The 25,420-nt window shown below is 42.3% G+C and overlaps 1 protein-coding gene across 2 annotated transcripts in view; it reads left to right on the forward strand.

Moving 5' to 3' along the window:
• The first annotated feature begins 219 nt into the window (after positions 1 to 219).
• CPT1B (carnitine palmitoyltransferase 1B) overlaps positions 220 to 25,420 on the forward strand; it is an 80,513-nt gene continuing 55,312 nt past the window's right edge. Inside the window, exons 1-3 of one of the 2 annotated variants that reach the window (XM_082255284.1) lie at positions 220 to 357; positions 17,092 to 17,237; positions 21,755 to 21,894. In XM_082255284.1, coding sequence (XP_082111410.1) covers positions 17,097 to 17,237; positions 21,755 to 21,894 — 281 coding nt within the window. In that variant the 5' untranslated portion in view covers positions 220 to 357; positions 17,092 to 17,096. Of the gene's footprint in view, positions 358 to 17,088; positions 17,238 to 21,754; positions 21,895 to 25,420 lie in introns of both variants that reach the window. The other variant, XM_082255285.1, reaches the window with a different exon arrangement.

The following is a 25,420-nucleotide window of genomic DNA, read 5'->3' on the forward strand; positions in this document are numbered from 1 at the left end:
GTGTTGAGCTCCAAATCCACAAACTTCCTTTCTGTAAGGTATTCTATATATGGTTACCAGTTAAAACATTTCAGAAATGTATACAGTAGCATAAACAATCTGTGTTTTATAATGTAGCTACCTCCTTTATAACATTGAGTATGTATGTGCCTAATCTCAGCAGGAACATCTCAGCTCTGTGTTGTTAGGTCTCAGGTTACATGGACTGGGTTTTGGCTGCAACCTAGAAAATGACATACACACATACACACAGGGTGCTTGAAGGACACAGAGAGGACAGAAGGCAGCAGCTGCAGTTCTGTATGCTTGTGGGTAGAGCTGGAAGATCTTTGGAACAAAAAAAAAATTAAAAAACAGGTAAAATTTCCATAATCTTAAGGAGCGTGCTTGCATTTTACATCTTTGTTTAAAAAACACTTTAACTGCTATTCACAGTAATTTCACCACATAGCAGTTAATGTATGTAAACTTTGTGGAGTAGCTGTTTATGTTGGTGCACCTGCTTAGAAGTATGTTGGTGACTTTGGTTTGTCTTGTGAACGTAGAATCTGTTTTGTGACGGCGGTGTCCTTGGCCTGTGCATTGTCTTTTAGCTGACCTTTAGGAGAGAAATGATCAGGAGCCATAGAGCAAAATTCTTTCTTTTCTTTTCTAAAGTGCAGAATTCTAATGTATTTTTTTTATTTTAATGTATTGAAGGCCAAGCAAATTACTAAATTCACAACTAAAAATATACAATATATGTGAACACTATTCCCTGCCATAGAATTTCTCTTTTCTGCCAGTCTTGTAATGCTGACACCCTGCCAGACTGCATCACCAGGTTGGTCACTTTTCTGTATTGCAGTCAAAGTTATTGTAAACCCTCACCTATAGAAACTAAAGGCAAAACATTTGTATAAAAAAAAACATTATAAATACCTTTTTTATGTGATTTATTACAGTTACTTTTTTTTAACGCCGTCAATTTTAAGCAGGGCTATATACCTATATTACATTCACATCAGTCCCTGCCCTCAAGGAGCTTACAATCTAAGATCCCTAACTCACATTTATACATGCACATACTAGGGCCAATTTACCTACCAGCATGTCTTTGGAGTGTGGGAGGAAACCCACTTAGGCACAGGGAGACTATGCAAACTCCAGACAGGTAGTGCCCTGGTTGGGATTTGAACCAACAACCCTAGTGCAGCTAGGTGGGAGTGCTAACCACTTAGTCACTGTACTGCCCCGCATCACATTCTCTCTGTTCTCAGCTGAAGGAGGAGAAACAGCAGAACACTGAACTTGCCAGTGAATGGCTGTCAGGACAAGTCTGATCATTGGATGAGAGCATAGCTAGAGAACTGATCACGGAGTGTTCTCCTGCTTAGTGTGGTTAGTGTTTAATAGGAAAGTAAGGGACTGGCAGGAACACCAGGGATTTCACACAAAGTAAGCAAGACAAAGAGAACAGGACACTTTCTCATACAAGTACATGGTACAGCAAGCACAGATCAGGAATATGGAATGTTGGGCTAACATTTTCTTTAATGTGGAACTCCAGCCAAAACTTTGCATCTGGTTTTATGTAATGTTCATAGGTGTGCGTAGCCTATTGCATTAGGGTGTGCACCCCAAAGCTCAAACACACTTGGGTGTGTGTCTATATATATATATATATATATATATATATATATATATATATATATATATATATATATATATATATATGACCCTGGCACATAGATCTCCCTGCCGGAACACTAAAAGAGAAGTGCGTAAACACTTCTCTTATGGCAGAGCTGATAAGAGGGAGATCTTTGCCATCTTCCTACGGGCACACAGAACAATAATACTAATGCGCATGGGGTGATAAGGGTGTGCCCGGGCACACCTTGAACACTCTGTGCGCACGCCTATGGTAATGTTATATCTGCCAGGTTTTAGTTTCCCCCTTCTGTCCTTTTATTGGTGAGAAATCTCACCTGCCCTTCTGGTACTCTACAGTTAATACTGTAAAGCTGTCACTAGAGGTGAAATCTTCCGATGAGGATACATGTTCTGATAACTGCCGCTGCTGTCAGTTATTTTCTGTTTAGGGAGAATTCCTCATACTTCCTCTTTTGCTTCCAGAATAGGAAATAAGTAAGGCCCCCTACACACGGGTGTCAAAAATTACTGATGTTTACTTAGAAATTTGTTGACAGAAACTAGAGTAATGTTGAGTATGGGCGTATAGATGAGTAAAATTCTTCTTTATTGCGGGTCTTTTATTCTATGCATAGAAATTGCATAAAGATGCATAAAAACCCATATGCTGCACTCAAATGTAACATTTTCTATTTTTCTTTTACAACTGTACTCATTGCGATATTACTGAACTTTATTCAGCTGTGTGCATTTTTTTGACAGACAATAATGCATCTAATAACAAGTCAGCAAAAAGCATGGCTTTTTTTACTCCCGTGTGCAAGAGGCCTAGGGTCTCATTCACAGGGCCTATGCGTTCACCCATGTGAAGTGCCATCTTTGCCCGCACAGGGTTCATAGACGTTGTTTGCATCTGCATGTAGGCAGTATCATTAATGCCTATTGGGACGCAGCAGCTGCACGGACACAGCCGCTGGTCCCAATTTGACAGCTGTGCGGATGCATGTACCTGGGTGTATGCAACTGCTCTGTTTTTCACAGTTTTTGTAGAGAATTCCACTTTTTTTTTGCAGTATAGGTTAGTATGTCAGAAAAGTATGGATTTGTCAAGTGAAGTTAGCCAAAATCCTTGCACTGGATAGAGCTTACCTGAAGAAGCTTTTTTAAATCTGTCAGCATAGGTGAGCTGTGCTTTAAAGCAGAACTCTAGCAGACTGAAAAAAACATAGTTTTACATAGTTGCAGAAAATCCCTATTACCAAGAAAGCTAACCTATAGCTCCCAGCTTTCTCTCTTTTATAACCAAAACCATATTTCCCTCTTTCTTCCTCAAATGCCCCTCTTTTTGGGCAAACATTTAGACGACTATAATGACTCCTGCACATAGGCATTAGCACCACTGCAATGTATATTCTGAGCTATTTCCACTGCCTTGAAAGCCCAGGCACTGTGTACATCTACCTATTGAGAGGAATGGCTGTGCACGGTTGTACTTGGGTATACACCAGGGCTCGAGAAAACACAAGAATAGTGTATCGGCATATCCAAAAATATAAAATGTTTTACACTTTCCATTTGCCTCTACACTAGACTCATGTTTATGTGAGCACCGGTGTATACCTGGATACAGCTATTCATATTTACGGACAGCACCTAGGCCTTCAAGGGTGGCAAAGGGGATTTGCGTTTTTACCACCCTCACACCCCCTTCCCTAACTGTCCACTTACTAACATGGTGGCCTCTCAGGTCCATCCACATTGCTGCACCCCCGGTGCTTCACAGTGTGGCAAAGTTAACTCATCATGTCACCTTTGGCAAGTGGTTCCACTTGCCAAACGCACCTATTGAAGTCAATGGAGCTGTCAGCCATTTGCACTACGTTATTGCAATGAAAAATCCCCCTTGGAATTGGGAAAGAAACAGGCATTTAGGAAGTGGCAGTATTGCCTGTAAACTGGCTCTAATCCATTACTCAAAAGCCATCCACCGTAGATTGTTTTTCAGATGGGTGTCTTAGAATCACTGCACTTGTGATTAAGGCCCTAGTAGTAAAAAAAAAAGAGCACTTGTTGGCATAACCTTTTTTTTTTTTTTTTAATTCTCCATGTTCTGTGTAAGACAGGGTGTGAAAAGGATGTGTCCTTTACCCACACTTACCTTTACTGTACTAAAATGTGTTCCTCATCCCCAAAAAAGTTGGGATTCATGCTTACCTGCACAGTTATTGTTGCATGTGCATCCTCTTCCCCACATTGTACAGGCCTTACCCTGTCAATCACTCCACAAAGATGGCTCCAAAGTCCCTGAACACAGCTGCTTAGCAATGACACCTGTAGGGTAATCCCAAGCATGCAGACACATTACCTCTAAAACCATATACTTCAGTGAAGTTATCTTGAGGGATCAGCATTCAGAACTTCTCAGCTGCATCTTATAGATGCCAAGGATTAGAGCGCAAAATGCATGAGCAACATGGGGATCCCCAACAGGAAGATGAAGATAAAAAATACATACATAAGACAAACATTTTATGCCAGCTTTAAAGAAGTCTTGTCTGTATTGTTGACTGGTGTTCTGTTGCAAACCTAAGAGATAGGCCTGGAACAAAAAGAGAATCCTTGGGAACATAGAAACTACCCCCCCCCCCCCATGTGCAATTTTTAGGGGGAAACCTTTTGTAAAGCAGAACAAGAATGCTACCACTGCTGACTTTCCATTTTACAAATGCTGGTTGCACTGCTGTCATGCTGACTCTCTGGCTTCAATACTTTGTAACATAGGAAAGGCTGTTACAAGGTATTGAAGCCTTCCCTTGTTTCACTGAACAGGAAATAGTATGAGGATAAAGACCTCTGACCTTATTCTGGCCTTCTTGGTCTGTATGATTGTTGTGAGTCAGTGATTCAGAAGCCAGAGGATCAGCATAACAACCCGGTAACTAGTATTTCTTCAAAGGAAGTAAGAAATTGCATGTTCCATATTTCTTTTTAAAATGCATACTGTAATCTCAGCTGGAATGTAGGTATCATTAACCATAGGTTCATAAGGCTAATATAAATTTTCAGTAGCATCAGTATTTTTTTATTTGTATTTAATCTTAAAGTATCTGTGAACACACTTTTTCCTAAACAACGTCTATCAGGGGTGTCCAACCTTTTGACCTTCCTGGGCCACATTGAAAGAAGAAGAATTGTCTTGGGTCACACATAAAATACACTAACAATAAGGATAACCGATGAACACAAAAAGTTGGGAAGATCACAAGTTAACAATCACTAATAAAGATATTGTACTGATCTGAGTAATAAAACGTAATGTTTTTAAAACAATTTTTATTATAAAAGTAAAAGAGGGTAACCTACATTTAGTGTGATATTTGACACTGTTTTTGATAAACTGACGCATCAATATCTGGTTCCATGGATGTAGAAGCAATTTTCAATTAATTCTCAAGGTGCTCATCAGATTTTTTGGTTCTAATTTTTCATTCATGTGCTTCATCCTTGAAAATAGTTGCTCACAAATATAGGTGCTACTGAGAACTGATGACATGAATAAAGTGAGATTATAAAGAGCGGGATATTTTTCATTCAGAAGATAAAACGTATAAAAGTCCCGTAAAGAGATACTGTCAAAATTTTCTTTGGCCCCATGTGTTCACCAAGTGTAAACACATTTTTGCAAAAAAATTCCCAAAAAAGTAAACATTTTAAAGTAAGTTTACGAATTTGTGTTGGGTTGCATTTATAGTCATCTTGGACCACATGCAGCCCCTGAGCCATAGGTTGGATATTCCTAATGTATATAGGTTTACTTTTTTTTTTCTTATTTAGTGGTCAGTTGACTGCACAGCCTTCTCTATGTTTCCCATTCACCTTGCAGGGGACATGCAGCTGCAAAAGGCTAGCTGTAACTGGCTAATGGTTCACAGCCACTGTCACAGCCTTATTGCAAATTTAAATAGAGCATGGAAGAAGAAAAAAAAGGCCTGTGACATCCCTACAAGCCCTAAACCAACACAGCTACTGTACTAGGTATGAGCAGCTGCAGCTTTTCAGTGTGACTTGGGCTGGGAGCTGCTGTCAATCAACCCTGCATCCCGTATATCTAAGAGAGAAAGAGTGGAATGCAACTGACAAATCAAGCACACCAGGTATTTTTTTCCAAAGGCATACAAATAAATATATGCCACAGTGTCAATCACCTATATAGCAAGAAAGACTCGTGTCAGCGGTTACACACACTTTATCATTAAGGGTAACATATACCTTAAATATATGCTTTACAGGATGTTTATGAGCTACAGGCACATCACAGGTAACCAATGAGGTTACCAAAAGGTCCAATACAGAGGTTTGGTGACCAATGAGGTTACCAAAAGGTCCATTGCAGAGGTTCTATAACCAATGAGGTTACCAAAAGGTCCATTATAGAAATTCAGTGATCAATGTGGTTACCAAAAGGTCCATTACAGAGTTTCATTTGAAGACTATATATAGAATGACCTGTCTAGCCATGTGATTATGCTAGCAAGAACAATGCTCCATGGTAAGAAAAGGGAGTTGAGCCATTAAGAAATCATGTGCAGAGATCACTGTTAGAGGTGGTCCCCGCCTCTACTAGTTCAGAATCCAGATTTCTGATATCGCGCTTGGTGAACACATTTAGTAATAAACATTTATTGTATATATTAATGTATAGTGTCATGACTAAGACCTTAACTTATAGGTAAACATTTATTGTATATCTTAATGTATAGTGCCATTACTAGGACGTTAACTTCTAGGTAAACATTTATTGTATATCTTAATGTATAGTATCATGACTAGGACCTTAGCTCCTAGGTAAACAAAAACAAAAGTATTAATTGCAGGCATATGTACGTGTTCTATGTTGTAGCTATGTCTTAGCCACTGTCTCATATGTTACATATTTGGTTTTGGCATTAGCACTCATCACCCTTTCTACCCTTTTTATGTTCTATATTTCTCATTTCTTAACTGCCAGTGCTTTTGCTTTATCCCCTTGCCCTTTTTTGTTCACCCTGCTTTTTGCGTCTCAAGTCCCTAGCTCTTCTCTCTTGTTGTTCCCTAACCTTTCACACACTTGGGCTACATCCAACTCTCCTGCATAAATATAAACTTACAAGTTGTGTTGCTGCTAGAAGGGAATGCGCGAGGAGAAGAGAAGTACATTGGGAACATGCTAGCCAGAGGAGAAATGTATCAAAGAGCTTGTAACTTATCTAGACTAGGTTCATCTGGTTAAAGCCGGGCATTATTTGGAAGCTCATCTATATTCTAAAAACTGCTGTAAAAAATGTATCCCGTCATAATAAGATCATATCAATCACATTGCTATGGGCATAGTGGGAGCCATCTTTTTTAAAACATGACTTGAAGATATGTATGTGTTTTAAGTTTCTGTTCACAATTTTTGTTTGTGTGTGACACAATTCAATACTTGGGAGTCGGGGTTGCTCTTCTTTTTTTGTATAATACGTTTTTATTGAAATTTTTCAAGTTAGCACAAAATATAAACCAAGAAAGGGAAGAAAAAAGATTCTGATTGTATGAAAAGTACAAAATGTACAAAGTGCCAGTATTACAAGCAACATATGAAAGACAAAATGGAAACAAAAGGCAATATTAAGTGCCAGAGAGAGTGCAAAGAGTCCAACAAGCACTTCTTACAATCAGTATAAGCATGCAAGGGCAGGAGGAGGTGATAGGAGACTTATAACATCAAACAAATACCTTGGGTGCAGGAATTACCTGCAAATATCAAATAAGGATAAAGAAGCCCCTGCCTCCTGTACATCAATAAAGAGTGCAGGAGCAAGTGGAGCTTCCAAGTGCAACATGGTGAGCTGCACTGCTAGAACAGAAGATGTAGCCACTCAATACAAGATAAGAAATTAATAGTGAAATAAAGAGGAAAAAAAGGGACATTTTGCATATATATAGGGATGTAACGATATCAAAATCTCACGGTACGATACAATTTCGATTTTGACCTCACGGTACGATATTTATTGCGATATTGTGGAAAAGCTAAAAGCTGAATGTAAAAAACATTTTCTAGGCTAATGGGAAAGGGATTATGAAACAAACAGCATGGGTGGCTGGGCACTGCCACTGTGGATAAGTACCAAAGGAAAAAAAATGTTTAAAAAATGTTTGGTTGGTTGAGAATGGGGAGTAGCAATTTTTATAGTATTTTTAAGATCATACCTTGGCACATCTGTAGTACGATGTATACAACCAACCTACTACATCAAACCTGACATTTACAAAGATCAATATGCTGTTTAACTTTCCAGCAAGTTATAATTTCAGCCAATTTACTTCTGTTTGTTAATTAAGAGCCAGGCATTCCCTTGATCAATACCAGACCAGACCCTTTTCCTAGATGCTGTTCTGATATTATTAAGCTCTTCCTGCTCAGCCTGGAATCCCTTTTAAAGGTGAATGCCCCAGAAGGGACTGGTGATCATGTGTGATCCCACTGACTACAGGCCATTAGTCTTGTTGCTGTGCTGAGAGCGCGCTCACAGTTCTTGGTCATCTGCTGCCCAGCAATGCATATGTGTGCTCACTGTGCTGGCCTTGAGTGGCGTCAGTTTTTTTTTTTTTCATTTAATTTCGAATCTTTCTTTTACACATAAACTGACTCACCGGCGGTCCGGTGTCACTGTCTTCCTCTTGCCGACTTGCCGTGGTGCTGTCAGCCTGTCACGCTGTGGTCACGGTGCCTGCCTGGAAGGAAGCTGCTCCGACTCCGCCGCTCTCGTGCGCTGGCTCCGCCTCCGCTCCACAAGCCCGCCCACCCACACTGCTCCAAACCAACTGGCAGCCGCTCGCCTCGGCTCGGCCAGTAGCAGTGCAGCATAGAGGTGAGTGACCGCAGACAGCAGGAGCCGACAAGACACAGAGAGAGACACAGACGGCGGCCAGACACCGTGCACCCACCACGACGATATCGGGCCATGTGAACAACCGCGATACCGCGATAGCGGTAATATCGTTACATCCCTACATATATACAGTATGTATACTGCGTTACACAAAGGGAATCCAGAGAGTGGTCAGGCAGGCAGAGGTCATACACAAGCTGGCGGAGCAGTATAAAATCGTCAGGCTGGAGAAGGGTCAAAAATCCAGGCAAAGTTCATACACGATAATCGGAGTCAGAGAGCATACAGCACACCACACAAATGGGCACCGAGTAACAGGAAGTGCTGCTATTTATGGACTGGTTAAATTGTAAATTGTACGCAGCTGGCAGCAGGTGGGGCTAGCGTGCCCAAAGCAATACATCAGGCTGGAAAATCACGGCAAAGACTCCAAAGGTTCCACGTGGCACAACAGGCAAGGCTTCAACTGCGAAACTGGAAATCTCCTGGTTCAAGGACACCTAGGTACATGACATGGACCCCTTCAGGGGCCTAGCGGGGATAAGCAGGAAAGGAGGCATGAAAGTCTCAAATGAGAGCAGGGGCATGCAAATCTTTAGCTGGAACCCAGGAATGGTCTGTGATGGGATATCCTTTCCAATTAACCAGATTATGTAGGCCATGACCCTGCCTTCTAGAATCCAGAATTTTAGAGACTTCAAATTCATGTTGTCCATCAACAAGAACAGGAGGAGGTAGATGTTGAGTTCTGGAGTAAAGATTGAAGATTGCTCTTTAAGGAGAGAGACGTGGAACGTGGGGTGTATCTGGAGAGAGGAGGGCAATTTCAACCGATAGGAGACTCGTCTGACTCATGCAATTATTCTATAAGGACCAAGGAACCGATGGCCCAATTTGGTAAAGGGTTGCTTCAGTCTCACATATTTGGTAGACAGACAAACTCTGTCCCCCACCGCATATGGAGGCATATGGCATCTTCGTCTGTTGGGAAAAGTTCATATCTGCCTGCTGACTTCTGTAGTAGTAAGTGAATCTTGCAGTGTAGCAAAATACTTTTCACCCATTGATCTGCTGCTCGTACCCCAGAAGAAGGCTGAAGTAGTGGAAAGGTCTGAGGGCGATAGCCTAGGGCTGCGTAGAAAGGTGTGGTGTGAGGGGCACTGTGCCAACAGGAATTAATTGCAAATTCAGCCAAAGGCAAATACTTAGACCAGTTGGAGTGTAACGAGTTGATGTAATGCCGAAGATAGATAGGTTTCAAGGGTCTGGTTCATGCGTTTGGTTTGACCATCTGTTTGCGCATGATGTGAGGTCGAGAGTGAGAGCGTTACTCCCAGTTTCTTACAAAACACTTTCCAGAATCGGGAAATTAACTGAGAGCCGCGGTCTGAGACGATATTGGTAGGTATCCCATGATGTTTCACAATATGAGAAAGGAAAAGGGTAGACAGCTTCCGCTGTAAGTAATCCAGAGAGTGGTACAAAATGAGACATCTTGGAAAAACGATCCACTATGACCCATATAGCAGTCATGTCATCGGATTTGGGTAACTCTGTAATGAAGTCCATAGTCAAATGGGTCCAAGGCTGGTGAAGTGCAGGAAGCGGTAGTAACAGCCCAGCAGGCAATGTGCGAGGTACGTTATTAGCAGCACAAGTTGGACAGGCAGCCACATTAGTCTATCTTAGCCTAACATTAGCCTATCTTAGCCACATTAGTCTATCTTATTAGCCTAACATCTTTTTTTCATGTGAGGCCACCAAACAAGATGCTGCAAGGTCTTAAGAGTGATTGTGACACCAGGATGACCGGATAGCACTCCATGTGCCCATAGGAGTACAGGTTTCCTGAGGCTGGGGACCACAAACAGGCGACCTGGTGGTACCTTCAGCACTTGAGGAACACGATTCTGGGTTTCCTGTAACTGCTGGAAAAGAGCTGTAGAGATCTTTATGACAATCTTGTGAGGTGGAGTACTATACTGCTCGGTAGGTTGACCTTTTTCAGAAGTAACAAATTGTCTGGAAAGAGCATCGGCCCTCCTGTTACTATGCCCAGGGACATAAGAAAGGACAAAATTAAAACAGGAGAAGAACAGAGCCCACCGAGCTTGACGTGAATTCAAACGTTTAGCAGTCTGAAGATACAGCAGGTTTTTATGGTAGGTCAGGATAGAAAAATGCTTTAGAGCCCCTTCCAGAAGATGTCGCTATTCGGATAAAGCTAGTTTTATAGCCAGTAGTTTTCGTAATTCATCTCCGCAGGAGGACACTTTTTAGAAAAAAACGCCACTGGATAAACTTTACTGGTTTAAGGTTGTCTCTGGGACAGCATGTCACCTGCTCCTACCTCAGAGGCATCAACATCCACTATGTATTGGAAATCGGGGTTTGGATGCTGAAGAAGGTCTTGCTGAACATACCTTTTAAATGCTGGAAAGCTGATTCTGCTTCTGAGGACCACAGTTTGCAATTGGTTCCTCTCCTAGTCATAGAAGTATTGGGGGCAGCTATGGAGACAAAACCCTTGATGAAGTGCCTGTAGTAATTTGTGAACCCTAGAAAGCTTTGAAGTCCCCTCAAAGTGGTTGGTTGGGGCCATTGAAAGACAGCAGAAAGTTTCTGTGGGTCCATTTGGAAACCGACACTATTTATGATGTATCCAAGGAAAGATATGTGGTGTTGATGAAAACTGCACTTCTCAATCTTTGCATAAAGGTGGTTTTCTCTCAGTCACTGTAATACTTGTCTTACATGTGAGCAGTGCTCTAGGTGAGTTTTGGAAAAAATCAATATGTCGTCCAAGTAGATTATCACAAAACTGTTGCTGAAGTCATGAAAAATGTAATTTAGGAAATGTTGGAAGACAGCAGGGGTGTTAGGGAGTCCAAATGGCATAACCAGATACTCATAGTGTTAATTGCGGGTGTTTAAAGCTGTCTTCCACTCGTCTCCCTCTCTAGTTCGAACCAGATTTTAAGCCCCTCAGAGGTCCAGCTTAGTGAAGATTACGGCTCTCTTAAACACATCAAATAATTCTAGAATAAGCGGCAATGGGTAGGAGTCTTATACAGTGAGTCAGGTCTATGCATGGTCTAAGACCCCCATCCTTCTTGTCGACAAAGAAGAAACCTGCCCCTACTGGAGAAGAAGGGGGTCAGATAAAAACTTGACATATTCCTCCATGGACTTTTGTTCAGGCAATGACAGGGGATAGGTCCTTCCTTTGGGAAGAGGTGCTCCAGGGATTAGATTTATCGCATAGTCAAAAGAACAATGTGGAGGTAAAACCTCCGCCTTTTTTTTTTCAAAACACACCTGCAAATTCATGGTATTCAGGAGGCAAGGTAGGAGAAATGGCTGCGGGAGCCAACAGACAACTAGAAAGTCTTGTGGGTCGAGATAAACCGTTCATATAACAGGAAGGTCCCCAAGAGGTTAATTCTCCCTTTACCCAATCAAAGGAAAGGTTGTGCTGTTGTAACCATGGGTAGCCAAGGATAACAGGCAGAAGTGGAGAATCAATAAGAATCAATAAGAGACAGGACGATTTCCTCTTTATGGAGTGCGCCTACTCTGAAGGGTGATTGTAGTGGTCTCAAACTTTACAAAGCCATCTCCCAATGGCTGCCCATTCAGGGTGGTGATGTTTAGGGGTCTAGACTTGGGAACAAATGGGATGTTGTTTTCTTTAGCAGAAGTGTAATCCAGGAATATGCCAGTGGCTCCCCAATCTACAAAGCCTCACAGGAGACAAGTTTAGAGACTAAGTGGCAGGTACATTAATCTTGGTTTTGGAGGAAGCACTTGTAAGGCCTAGCCCAGCTCCTCCCACAATTGTTAGACCCTGCCTTTTACTGGATGGGCTAGGCAACTAGATAGCAAATGTCCTTTAAGCCCACAGTACAAGCATAAGCCCAATGCACGTCTCCTTTGTTGCTCCGATTCTGTGAGGTGGAGACGGTTGACTTCCATGGGTTCCACAGGAGACTAGGATTTAACAGAAGTTACAGGTTCAGCCTGAGGTGGTGCTTGGAAGTTAGGGGCTAAATGATAAACCGGCCTAGGAAGCTTACGGGTTCTAAGTCTCTCCTGGCGTCTTTCATGGTACTGGAGATCCAGACGAACACACAGCTCAATTAGTTTTTCTAGATCTTTCGGGGAGTCCTTGTATACCAATTCGTCCTTAATGCGATATGCAAGACCTTTACAGAAACCTGCATGTAATGCCCTTTAGTCCCATTTGGTCTCTGCTGCCAGGGTCAGAACTCAATAGCATACTGCGCCACAGTCCTGGTACCTTGATGTTTGTCCAAAAGTGAGCACTCAGCTTCAGAAGCTCTATCTAACTTGTCAAATACAGTCTGAAGAGAAGCCAGAAATCTATTAGCATCTTGCAGCACAGGATCATTGCATTCTAGATAAGGAGAGACCCATGCCAGGGCTTCCCCCTTTAACAATAAAATTACAAAAATCACTTTGGCAGAAAAAGTGCCGAAAGCCCTAGGGTTGTTGCGGAAGTGCATATTGCAAATGTTTAAAAAAACCTCTGCAGTCCTCAGCATCACCACCAAACTTTTCAGGTAGGGGAAGTTTGAGTGACACATAAGAGGTGGGTTGGATTGAAGCAGGAGTCTGGAATGATACAGAGGAGCCAGGCAAACAAGACTTTAGCATAGCACAAAGTTCATCTAGCTTAGTGTCCAGAGAAGAAAGATCCTTTTATGAGCTCCAATCAATTGCCCCTGATGCGAAAGCGCCTTAACAATCTCAGCAGGGTCCACTGCCATTGTGGCCGTTTGTTATGTCAGGTACCTGTGAGGTAGAGTCAGAAGTGGAGGTCAGGCCGGCAAACGATCGGGCAAGTGGTACACAAACAGAATCCAGAGAGTGGTCATGCAGGCAGAGGTCATACACAAGCTGGCGGAGAAGTATGGAATCGGCAGGCTGGAGAGGGGTTAAGGATAAAGGCAAAGTTCATGCACAATAATCAGAGTATACAGCACACCCAGGGAGCTAGTCCACACAAACGAGCACTGAGTAAGAGGAAGTGCTGCTATTTATGTGCTGGTTAAATTGTACATTGTACGCAGCTGGCAGCAGGTGGGGCTAGCGAGTCCAAAGCAATACATTAGGCTGGAAAATCCCTGCAAAGACTCCAGAGGTTCCCCGTTGCACAACAGGCAAGGCTGAAACTGCAAAACTGTGAAACCTCCCAGTTCAAGGACACCTAGGTACATGACAACCTCCTCCTGGGAGTTTTTTTCAAAGTACGATGTCAAAGTGTGGGTTAGGGCCTCAGAGACCAACTTATCATCTGAGAGATTCATTCAGTCACCACTTCTGCTCAAGAGGGTGGGTGGAGACTGGGCGAAAGGTCAGGGTTATAGGGGAGTGATCGGAAATAGTAATGGATTAAAGAGGTTGTAAACCTGAAAAAAAAATTCTCTTCTTTTTGCAACCTGTAAGAGAAACACATAATGAGCTAGTATGCATCGCATACTAGCTCATTATGAAATACTTACCTTAGAACGAGCCCCCGCCGTGCCATCCGCTTACCTCTATGACGGGCGACATGTCCAGTCGCCCGTCTTCCGGGATCGGGGCATCCAGCCATCTGATAGGCTGGAGCCGCGGTGACATCACTCCCGCGCACGCGCGCGGGAGCCGATGGTCATGGCACGGGTCTCTGAAGGAACGACACCAAAGGCAACCTGTACTTGCCCTAGGTTAACCATTATGGTGGCTATTCCCCATCCGGGGAGGGTGTTATACAGGATCAGGTGTTCTCTAGGGGTGTACTATTGGCCCCTCCAGGTATTTGAGTACCCTTATATACCTTGCTGAGTATTCTGTTTCATTGTCTATTACTGTTTTGGCATACCAGCTGATGCGCTATATGCCATTTCTGCTGGCCGATGACGTTTTGGCAGCTTACGTGCGTTTTCATTATGTTTTGATGACCCTGACTCCTCATCCACCCTCCTCACTGATTACTTATTATTTTTTTACCCATATTGTCATTACCTACTGACCATACATAGAACATTGATCCATTAGCTCCAGAGGAAGCTTAAGGCAAAACATGTCGAGCACTATGGCTCAACGGAATTTATAATCATGTGCTAACACATCGTTCGACCTTCCTGGGAAGGCAGTATATCTTCCTGTCACCTTCGGATGGGATCGCCTCGATGTGAAGTATCATTGTATTTTCCATTGTTATCTAAATGCTTTGTATCCGCCCACCACTTTATTAGCATGTAACCACCAAAACTGTTCATGTTGTATCAGTATGTTTCCCTCCATGAATGGGATATTATATTGTTATGTTTTTTGTGATTTTTCTTTGATGATTTTATATAAACTATTTAATAAAATTTTATACTTTTAAGTATCTAGTGCCTGCAAAGTCCACATTTTTTTCTCCTCCCAGTTTTCTAATTTCCTAATAGGATGTGGCACTGTTAAGTATCTAGTGCCTGCAAAGTCCACATTTTTTTCTCCTCCCAGTTTTCTAATTTCCTAATAGGATGTGGCACTGTTAAGTATCTAGTGCCTGCAAAGTCCACATTTTTTTCTCCTCCCAGTTTTCTAATTTCCTAATAGGATGTGGCACTGATTACGTTGTTTAGATGCCCAGGATACCGCTACCTGGGAGCGTACTTAACTAATTTCTCATCTAGGTTAACATACAACATATTATGTTCAGTGTGTTAGTATGACAGCCAGGCAACTAGCATTTTCAGGAGGTCACCAATATTAGCCGACAGCTTTACTTGACTACAGAACTCCAGTTTGCATTGTTGGTACAAATCTTTGCTGCAGAATGGGTCCTGACTAATTTTTTTTCTTGTGCATTACAGCCCAATGTCTTGCATGCCAGGCAGTTTTTTGTTTTTTGTACTCTTCTCAGGCATTGGCTTTGTGACAGCAAGTCTTACGTAGCCGCATCCTGTTGTGGCCAGCTGTGCCACTCTCTAGTTAAGCCTTTCTCAACCTTTTCAACACATAGGAACCCATGAAATAATTTTTAGGGTCTCAGGGAACCCCGGCTAAAAATGACTATATTTACAACTCATGATACATTAGTGTGATGGCCAGTGGGATGAATGCTCCTTAGGCCCCTTTCACACATACGGTCCGTTTGTCTGTTTTTCATCCATCCGTTGACGGATAAAAAACAGACATCAATGCATCACTATGTAAAAACGGATGACAACGGATGATCATCTGTTAACATCCATTTTCATCTGCTACTGTCAATGTCCATTTTTTGGAACGGATGAATGCCCTATTTTTCATCCGTCAAAAAAACTGATCGGACGAAAAACAGATGTAAAAAGACAAACGGTCCATTTTTCATCTGTTTTTGCATTGGTAGTGGATGTAAAAAAAACGGATGAAAAAACTGATACATTTTGAGGTGACTGAACTGAGAAACGGACCGTATGTGTGAAAGGGGCCTTACACTTTCGGACACTGGGAATAATTACCTTCTTCCAGATAGCTAAAAAGATCAATGGTGTCAGGGGGAACTTATCTGAGAGGCAGAAACTGCCCATTGCTCAAGGAACCTCTAGCAAGTAGCAACCTCTGGAGGAACCCTGGTTGAGAAACAGTTCTCTAGTTCATAGTATTACCGGGCTGATGTAATGGTGGAGCTACTGCAGCCAGTGGTCTTTACTATCGACCCAAACAACACAGTAGTCATTTTCCCAGAAGCTCAAACTGCACAGACTTTTGTGACAGGAAGTTCCTGTGTCTCCACCACTTCCTGCCCACCTTCATACCACAGGACCACCTTCATACCACTATGTGAAAAACATAGTCATGTGTTACATTGCCAAGGTTAGCTAGTGACATGCTTACATTTACCCATTCTGTAATCATTGTTAGTGGTGAACTATTATGTTTCAGGGTCATTATACTGTATATTTCCTCATTCTTAGTAGTAGTAAGAGACAATAGATTTGAAGTAGAACTATAGGCAAAACTTTTATTTTTTAATTTTGGATAGAGAAAGGGAGGGTTATAACCCCTGTCAGATTTTTTTCACCATCTGTGTCCCATTGCGGACATTTCCCTTCACTTCTCATAGCCAAATAGGAAGTGGGAGGAAATCCCTGAAAATTAAGGGAATTTCTTTGGGACCCTCAGAGTCCCCATTGTAAGATTTCTCCTCTATTACTTTTCTGGGGACAACCCAAAATCTGGAATTTTTTGTTACTTTCATTTTTAATGATAATGGTAAACAGGACAAATAGAGAGGGTGAATCTCCTTAATGGGGTCACAGACAGCAAAAAAAAAAAAAAAAACTGACAAGTGTTCTAATCCCTCTCCACTCTATCAAAAACTAAAAAATAAAAAAATTAATAAGTTTTGCCTTTAGTTATATTTTAGCTCTGCTGTTTACCTGGGAAATCATTGCCATAGACTGGGATGTGTGACAAATGTATCTGATCATGCTAACAATTCAGAAGCACAACGTTGGCAGCCTTTGCTGAAGTAACTCATGCAACTCTTTCTCTGAAGGAGACAAGATGGCAGAAGCTCACCAGGCTGTGGCCTTCCAGTTTACTGTGACTCCTGATGGTATAGATCTACAGCTGGGACGTGATGCTCTCCGACACCTTTACCTGTCTGCACTGATTGCCTGTAGGAAACGACTCATCACTCTTAAGGTGAGTGATCTATATCATATATATCTGGAAATGTGATAAAGAAAAAGGCAGTAGTAAGTAGCTAAAATAGGTACATGCTGCAATTCTTGATGTAAAAATCACTGAATATATTCAGGAGGAATGCACAAACCATGCATGCAAAACTGTTGAATTACCACAACACTTTATAGTTTTTGCGGCAGTTTTGCATACAGTACATAGTGTATTTGGTTGCATGGATTTCTTTAGAATTGGAGAGAGAGAGAGACACTCTAAAGACTATCAATTAAATGGCACTTATGTCAGTTTATTTCAGCCTGAGTTCTGGGAAAGTCACTACACACTTGCAAATATTCTGCATAATCTGCAAGCAGGTTTCAGTCCCGGTTCACACCTATGCGATGCGGGAACCCTGCAAATCTACTGCGGGTTCCCACATCGCTTTCACAGCGCAGACAGTTCACACTGCCATATGTGAATCGCTGGGGGTGTCAATTCAAAGTTAACAACACCCCCAGATCAGTTCACATATGGCAGTGCGAACTGACATTCGGTCCCAAAAAAGGGTCCTGTGCGTGTTTGTGGCGAATCGGATGCAAATTCAGCCATACTATCTGTATGGCTGAATTCGCATCGCACAGTTGCACATGCGAACAGACACATTTGTATGTATACACACAAGTAATACAATAGCAATCTATCCATGACTAAATCGGTTGGAGCCAAGCCTGGTTCAGCCAGTCACCCACTTCATATTCGGTCAATTCTAGATAAAACCCCCCTATGTTGGTAAATCAGGCATTTGCATCGTAACGTTGCACCCATTTGAGTTACCCACATCTCCAACGTAGGGGGGGGACTGGGAGAGCCAATGCTACAATAAAAGTGTCTGGGTCTGGAAGAATGCCCTGGACACTGCTGCTCTAACAAAGTATCCTGTACAAATTCATCTAGAATGCCCAGTATGCATTGTTTTGGGTCTAAGGATATTTGATAAGCACTATTAACAGTCTGGACAACAGAAGTCAAAAGCTTTGCAACTTTGGGCACCTCCACAAAGGTGTATAAGATCACCAGTATCCCTATTTGTACCTAGCACATATTGAAGCAGGCCGCAGTCCCATGGTATACAATTTGAGGGGAATATGGTGTACTCGAAGCAATATTTATAATTGTGACAGTCTTTGAGTTACATTCAATGAGCAGCTACGAACAGATTCCAATGCCTCTGCCCATTGATCTTCAGAAATGTTTCCTACATCATTTTCCCATTGTTCCATAGCAGTATTGGGGAATTTTGCCAAATAGTCCCCCACCAACATTGCATAACATCTAGAAATGAAACGTTTAGTAGATGTGGAATGTCGCATCATATGGAATATAGGGTTGGGGACTGTTCTGGTGAAGCTAAAGAGGGCTGGGCTTTAATGGCATGCTGCAATTGGACATAATAAAAAAGCATATTATGTGGCAGGCCATATCAGATTTTAGTTGGTTAAATGTAAGCAGCCTACCATTATCAAAAATATGACGGAGGTGTGTAACGTAACTTGCACGCCACAGGGTGTCATATCGTAACTAGTTCTGGGTAAGCATGGTAATTCCATATTGGACTGTATTCTGTAAAGCTTGTCACTTGCTGTAGCTATTTCACCTTGGACCATTAGCCTATATGTGGGATATGACTTCTTAGATTTCAAAAGGAGGTATGCCTCTAAACCTTCAGGGAGATTTTGGCCCTTACAGCATAGAGAACCACCTTTAATGTTGAATCTCCAGCCATCCCCTCCCCCGAATCCTGGGCATTTAAGGCGTCCACTATCTGCTGCAATTGGGCTGCTAAATAATACATCCAGGGATTTGGAAAGGCCAGTCCCCCATTATCTTTTGATCTTTGCAACTTCTCCAGCCGGATGCTAGCAGGTCCTGCTTTCCAGAGCAAAGAGCGAAAAAGGGAGTTAACCAGTCAAAATATATTTAGAGGGATAACCACTGGGGTATTGTGTAAAAAGTTGAGTAGCAGGGGCATTAGTATCCTTTTTACCAAATTCACTCTGCCGGCCACTGAGAGCCATAGCTTAGAGTCTTAGACCATATACCAATCTTGTCCCTGAACCTTGTTAAGAGTGGAAGGATATTCCCGTGACAGTAATCAGTAATCCTCGATTATATCATAACTCCTAGGTATCTAAACTGTGTTACCACCAGTACCGGGCAGAAGACAGATAGTTGAGGGTCCAGAGCCGGATCTAATTGCAATAAGGCTGACTTCATCCAGTTTATAGTAAGACCAGAGTACCTGCCAAAATAAGTAATTCTGTTCATATTGGCTCTCAGCGAGGGATGTTTATATTTTTAATTGTAAAATGAATGCCTGTATCTATTTTTACTACTTATACAGATAAACATTTAATACAGGGTGTATTCATAATCATAACATAACATAAGATTCCCAAAGCCTTATGATTTTCCAAGGAGAACACAGCAGAAACTGTTTGTCTTCAGGCCATCGCTCCACGATTAAAAATCTGTATACAGTGCAGCAGGCAGGGAGGTCATGAGTCACTACTGACCAATTCACTTGTATGTATAAATTTCAGGTTGAGCTGTTGAACTCTTAAACCAGGCTTTTTTCCCCCAAAACAAGGCATTACTAGTCCAGAAACATGGGAAAAGGAGCCAATGAGAATAAAAAAACAAACATTCATATGCAATGTTTAATGGACCAAAAGGATAAGAAAACATTTATATGTTTTAGTCCTAACCATAATAAAAGAAAATCTGTACGAAACCACTATATACCACTAATTCAGTGAACCACATTTATGTATGGTTCTAAAATTGAGGCCCTGGTCAGTAAGGCTATGTCCTATATAATCTGTTCAAATATTGAACCTTTAATATGCCATATCCTGCAATGAACTCTCTCAAATATGATCGGGCATGATATGGAGGCTCTTAATGCTGACTTGACTTCTGAAAATGTTAGTTGTCTGCCTATCATGCTGATCCTTTTGCTTCAATACTTTAAAGTACTGTATAACTAAAGGCAAAATATTTTTAATTTTGGTTAGGATGGAGAGGGGTTAAATCACATGCCATGTTTTTATTGCTGTCTGCCACTCTCTCTACTAATCCCAAATTATGGGTTGTCCCCAGAAAAGAAATAGAGGGGATATCTTCCAATGGGGACACTGGTTCTGTGACAACCTGGGATTCTCTTGCTTTGGAGGGATTTCCTCTCAGTTCCTGTTTTGGCATTAGGACAAGAAATTAATAGAAATCTCCCTAATGGGACACAGATGGCCAAAAAATAAATACATAAATGCAGAGGTTACAACCTTCTGAAAAACAAGTTTTGCCTTTAGTTCTACTTTTAGTCACCAGCCACAAGCAAGTATGCAGATGAACACTTATGATTTTCTCTAATTTTCATTGACAGTGGGTCAGGAAAACAGCCAATCAAAAAGCATTTCCTGAACCAGGTCATACATTATGCAATTTACTTACATTTTCATACATTATTGCCCGATTCCCCCATCAACACTAAATATGTTGATGGGGGAATCTCGCCCGCAGTGCTATTGCGTTCTGCAGGGGAAGAGCCTTCCCTGCCGACAGAACACAATGATTAGTGTTGCTGGCTACAGCCAATGGCACTAATCATTTGGGAAAAACCCGACAGATTGTACACAAGTCAATCGATGAATCAACTTGTATACAACCAGGGTCCCCATATATAGATTGAAATTCTGCTGGTCCCTGCTGAACCGGACAAATTTCAATCCATGTATGGCCCACTTAAAAGTGCAGAGGAGATCCTTTTTACATATTGTGAAATTTTTTTTCTACACTCCAATTAGCATACAAGAGTGGCAAAATTGTAGAAAACTTGCTTATTATACAGACACTAACAATACTACTTACATTAATGACTATTCTGACAAAACAAATGGGTAGCCATGGTGGTCAGTGGTACACGTGAAATGGGAAGAGAGATAATTTAGGTGATCGCATGGCACATTACTAATTTTCTAGGTTGATGAAAGCTTAAAGAATAAGTTCCCCTTTTGTAACATGTTACAGATGCACCAGCCCTGCTCTCCCTTATCCCCTATTCTGACAGCTAGCGGGGGATCTTCTCCCCACCACGCCCCCGGTAGCTGCCACATTCTACAACAACAGTGTTCTGTGAATGGGAAAACTACAAGGTCCAACAGCCTTTGCGGCTGTCAGTTTGTATTTCTCAATGAACTACCATAGAGCTGTTGAGCGCTGTGGTAGTTTATTCATGCTTCCTGTCACGGTGTAACTGCCTGGCTATATCGGAGGTACGACCAGACAGATACACAGACAGTTTGCAGGACCGTGGCATTACACCCACAATCTGCTGATCGTAGGTGCAATGCTTGACAGGTGCTTTACAAAAAAATAATAAATGCATATTTTTTTTACATGCAAAAAAAGTACATTTATTTTTTATTTTTTTGTAAAGGTGAACTTATCCTTTAAAACTGACTTTCTTTTCTCCAATTTAGAGCTCCGTTCTGAGTGGAGTGTACCCTGCCAGCCCTTCTACATGGTTTGCTGTGGTAGCTGTAACTCTTGGCTCCCTATATGGAAAGGTGGATGTGTCATTCGGACTCATAACGAAGATAGGCAGCCTCCTACCTGGACAGTAAGTAGTAGAATTATACTGTTTGCTCTGTATTGTGAATAGGACAGAAATTTGCTTTAAAAAGTTATCGTGATAACACAAAAGTAACCTTTTATGAGCAAATTCATGAGCGCTGTATTAGTGGAATGAGGATGGCTCTTAATTCACAAAAGAATATGGGACACAGAGCTCAGCCCTTGTTATTTGATTGCATTGTAGCAGCACACAACATTTTGGGGATGTATTTACTTAGCTATGCAAATTCATGATTCCCCTTATTTTGTGCCCTACTACTAGCAGGCAAGAAAAGGTAAAATCCCCCTTTGACCTGAAATAAACCCATCAATGTTAAGCACAAAATGTTCTGCTGTCACATACTGCAAGCAGACAGGCTCTTTATTGCAAAAGAGAGATGCAATGTCTCCTCTAAAATAAAAAAGAAAATACCTACCTGCCTGCGCACGGGGTTCTCCAGCATATAAACTGAGCGGCATATGTAAGCAGGTACTTCCAAGTGGTTTTTTAGTGTGTTTTCTATTTTTTTTTTTTTTAAACTACTGCCTCGTGAGTTTCTGATTATTACCCAGCTTTCATTCTCAGTATAACTGTATATTACAATGTGAGGTAATTGCACTATTTAGTTAATTTGCCCTACTGAGCTGGTAAGTGTTAAGAAGCAAGGGTTAATACTGCTGGCCATGTTTTCCCGGGCTTTTTAGGAAGTACCGCCCTCTGCTGGGGCAAACATGTAAAAAGGGAGGAAACCACCTCAAAAGGGTCTGCTTAATGCAGGGGAAGAGAACAGAAGTTGTGCCAGGATGTAATTGCCATTTTGATTGATTCCACCCCTTAGTGGGAACCCAGCCTGGGTTCCAGGAACATAGACTTCTAATTTATGGACATTCAGGACACTAAAGACTTTCTCTACAACTAAGGTATGACTACCTCAATAGGCATGGACACGAGGGGCGCTCAGAAGACACTTTGTATAGCAATGATGTTAGAGAACTGTCAAGCTGTAATTGCTTTTTTAAAGTTCAACAACTTTAGTTTACCCGCTCTCACCACTTCTGTTTAATCTCGCACTTCTAAACCCTTCTCTAGACATGTAATTGATTCAGCTCCTCTGCGTGGCATCAAAATATGCAGCACAGCACTCTTCACAGCCAATATATTGATTTTCCCCTCGAATCCGATTCCTATTATGCTCACTTTAAGCATTTTTGATGAGTTTCGTTCTTGTTCAGGCCTCCATATCAATTTCAACTGAAGTGAGATAATTCCCCTAGGGGCCTCTAGATTCCCTGCGTGGTTCTCAATCTCCCTCTTTCCTGTGAGCAGAAACCACATTACATATTTAGGCTTCAAGATAGGAAAACCTTCATCCTCATTGGCCTCTCTCAACTATCCTCCTCTATTCCTGAAAATTCTAGGTGAGTTAGAGGAGTGGATGGACCTTCCCATCTCGCTCCTGGGGAGATGTTATCTGTTCAAAATGGTGAGTTTTGCTTGGCTATTATACCCGCTTTAAACCATCCCAATCTTGCTAAAACCCAAAGATATACAAATGTTGACCAAAGTGATTACCTCCTTCCTATGGCATAACAAAAGACCATGCAGAGCTCTGTCACAACTACTGTATATCTCCAAAGAAATGAAGGGGGTGGGGTAAATCTACCTAACGTTAGGGTATGTAGCCTGGCCTGTCTTCTGAAGTTAGGTCTGGACTAGGTATCCCACTCCTCACATCATTCTAATTGGACTCTAGAGTCAAAAATGGTTCATCGATACTCCCTGGAGGCCCTTATTCATAGCAGACTGAAGCTTCTACTAGGGCCGGACTGGGAATAAAATTCAGTCCTGGAAATAATTTCATAACATCCCCATAGCATTATTATACCAGCCCAACAGCATAACGTCATTATTTTCTTGTTCATAAAAGGGAAAACCATGGATTTAAAGCACATTTGAAGAGTGTATTATATATAGATAAGACAGATATAAAAGCACATAGGGCTTTACATATATGCAAATTCCGGTTAAAAGTTGTAAAAGTGCGGACATGGTACAGCAGGTGGTCATAGGCTGTGTGGACATGGTACGGGAGGACATGTCAGAGGCTGCAGACATGGTACAGGAGATGCAGGGGCTGCGGGCATGGTACAGGACATGCAGGGGCTGCGGGCATGGTACAGGAGATGCAGGGGCTGCAGACATGGTACAGGAGATGCAGGGGCTGCGGGCATGATACAGGAGATGCAGAGGCTGTGGGCATGGTACTGGTGAGGCAGAGGCTGTGGGCATGGTACAGGAGATGCAGAGGCTGCGGGCATGGTACAGGCGATGCAGAGGCTGCGGGCATATGATGCAGAAGATGTCATAGGCTGTGCAGACATGGTACAGGAGATGCAGAGGCTGCAGGCATTGTACAGGAGATGCAGAGGCTGCGGGCATGGTACAAGAGTTACAGAGGCTGCGGGCATAGTAAAAGAGATGCAGATGCTGCGGGCATTGTACAGGAGGTGCAGGGGCTGTGGGCATTGTACAGGTGATGTAGAGGCTGCGAACATGATACAGGAGATGTAGAGGCTGCGGACATGGTACAGGAGATGCGGGGCTGCGGACATGGTACAGGAGATGTCAGAGGCTGCGGGCATGGTACAGGAGATGCAGAGGCTGCAGACATGGTACAGGAGATGCAGGGGCTGTGAACATGGTACAGGAGATGTCCGAAGCTGCGGGCATGGTACAGGAGATGCAGAGCCTGCAGGCATTGTACAGGAGATGCAGAGGCTGCGGGCATGGTACAGCAGATGTCATAGGCTGTGCAGACATGGTACAGGAGATGCAGAGGCTGCAGACATGGGCATTGTAGCTTGGTAGATTGGGTCCTGGTTTTAAAGGGATGAGGTGGCAACCCTAATGGTACAGGAGATGCAGGAGCTGCGGAGGGTGTTTTTTTTCACCGATCTGTGAGGCGCCTTGCATTTAGAAATGGAGCCGACTGGCGCCATCATTTCACTGCGCATGCGCCGTCTGCCCGAGAATGGCCGAGCGTGCACGGGCTTTCCTGAGCGGTGTGCCGTTGACATGTCGGGCTGGCCGCAGCCATTTTTTTACGGTTGCCACTGCCCTTCAAGCTGCCCCAGAGCAGGGAACTTGCCGGCCTACCTGGAAATTTCCAGGTATCACGGTAGGCCAGTCTGGCCCTGGCTCCTGCTCCCTAACCTTCAACACAATTTTATTTCTGTGGGACACTGTAATAGCAGGGAGCTTTGGTGATAAGAAGAATTTCGTATTTGACACTATGACTTGAATGTTTTGCAAAACCCAATTAAAAGGATCTATTTACTGATCATTTACACAGAAACGTTTGTTCCTTGCCTAATTATCCGTAAAACTTTAACGGTCGTGTTACGATAATGTGAATGAGGCCCTAAAGTGGAACCAAAAACCTATTGATTTAACTGTTTCCCAAAACAGTTAAATTTAAGGCATGCTGTGAATGATACCTGTTATGGGTGTTTTTGCTCTCAATCGAACTGTC

Source organism: Pelophylax lessonae (assembly GCF_965119305.1).
Source record: "Pelophylax lessonae genome assembly, chromosome: 4".
In the NCBI taxonomy this organism is placed as follows: Eukaryota; Metazoa; Chordata; class Amphibia; order Anura; family Ranidae; genus Pelophylax; species Pelophylax lessonae.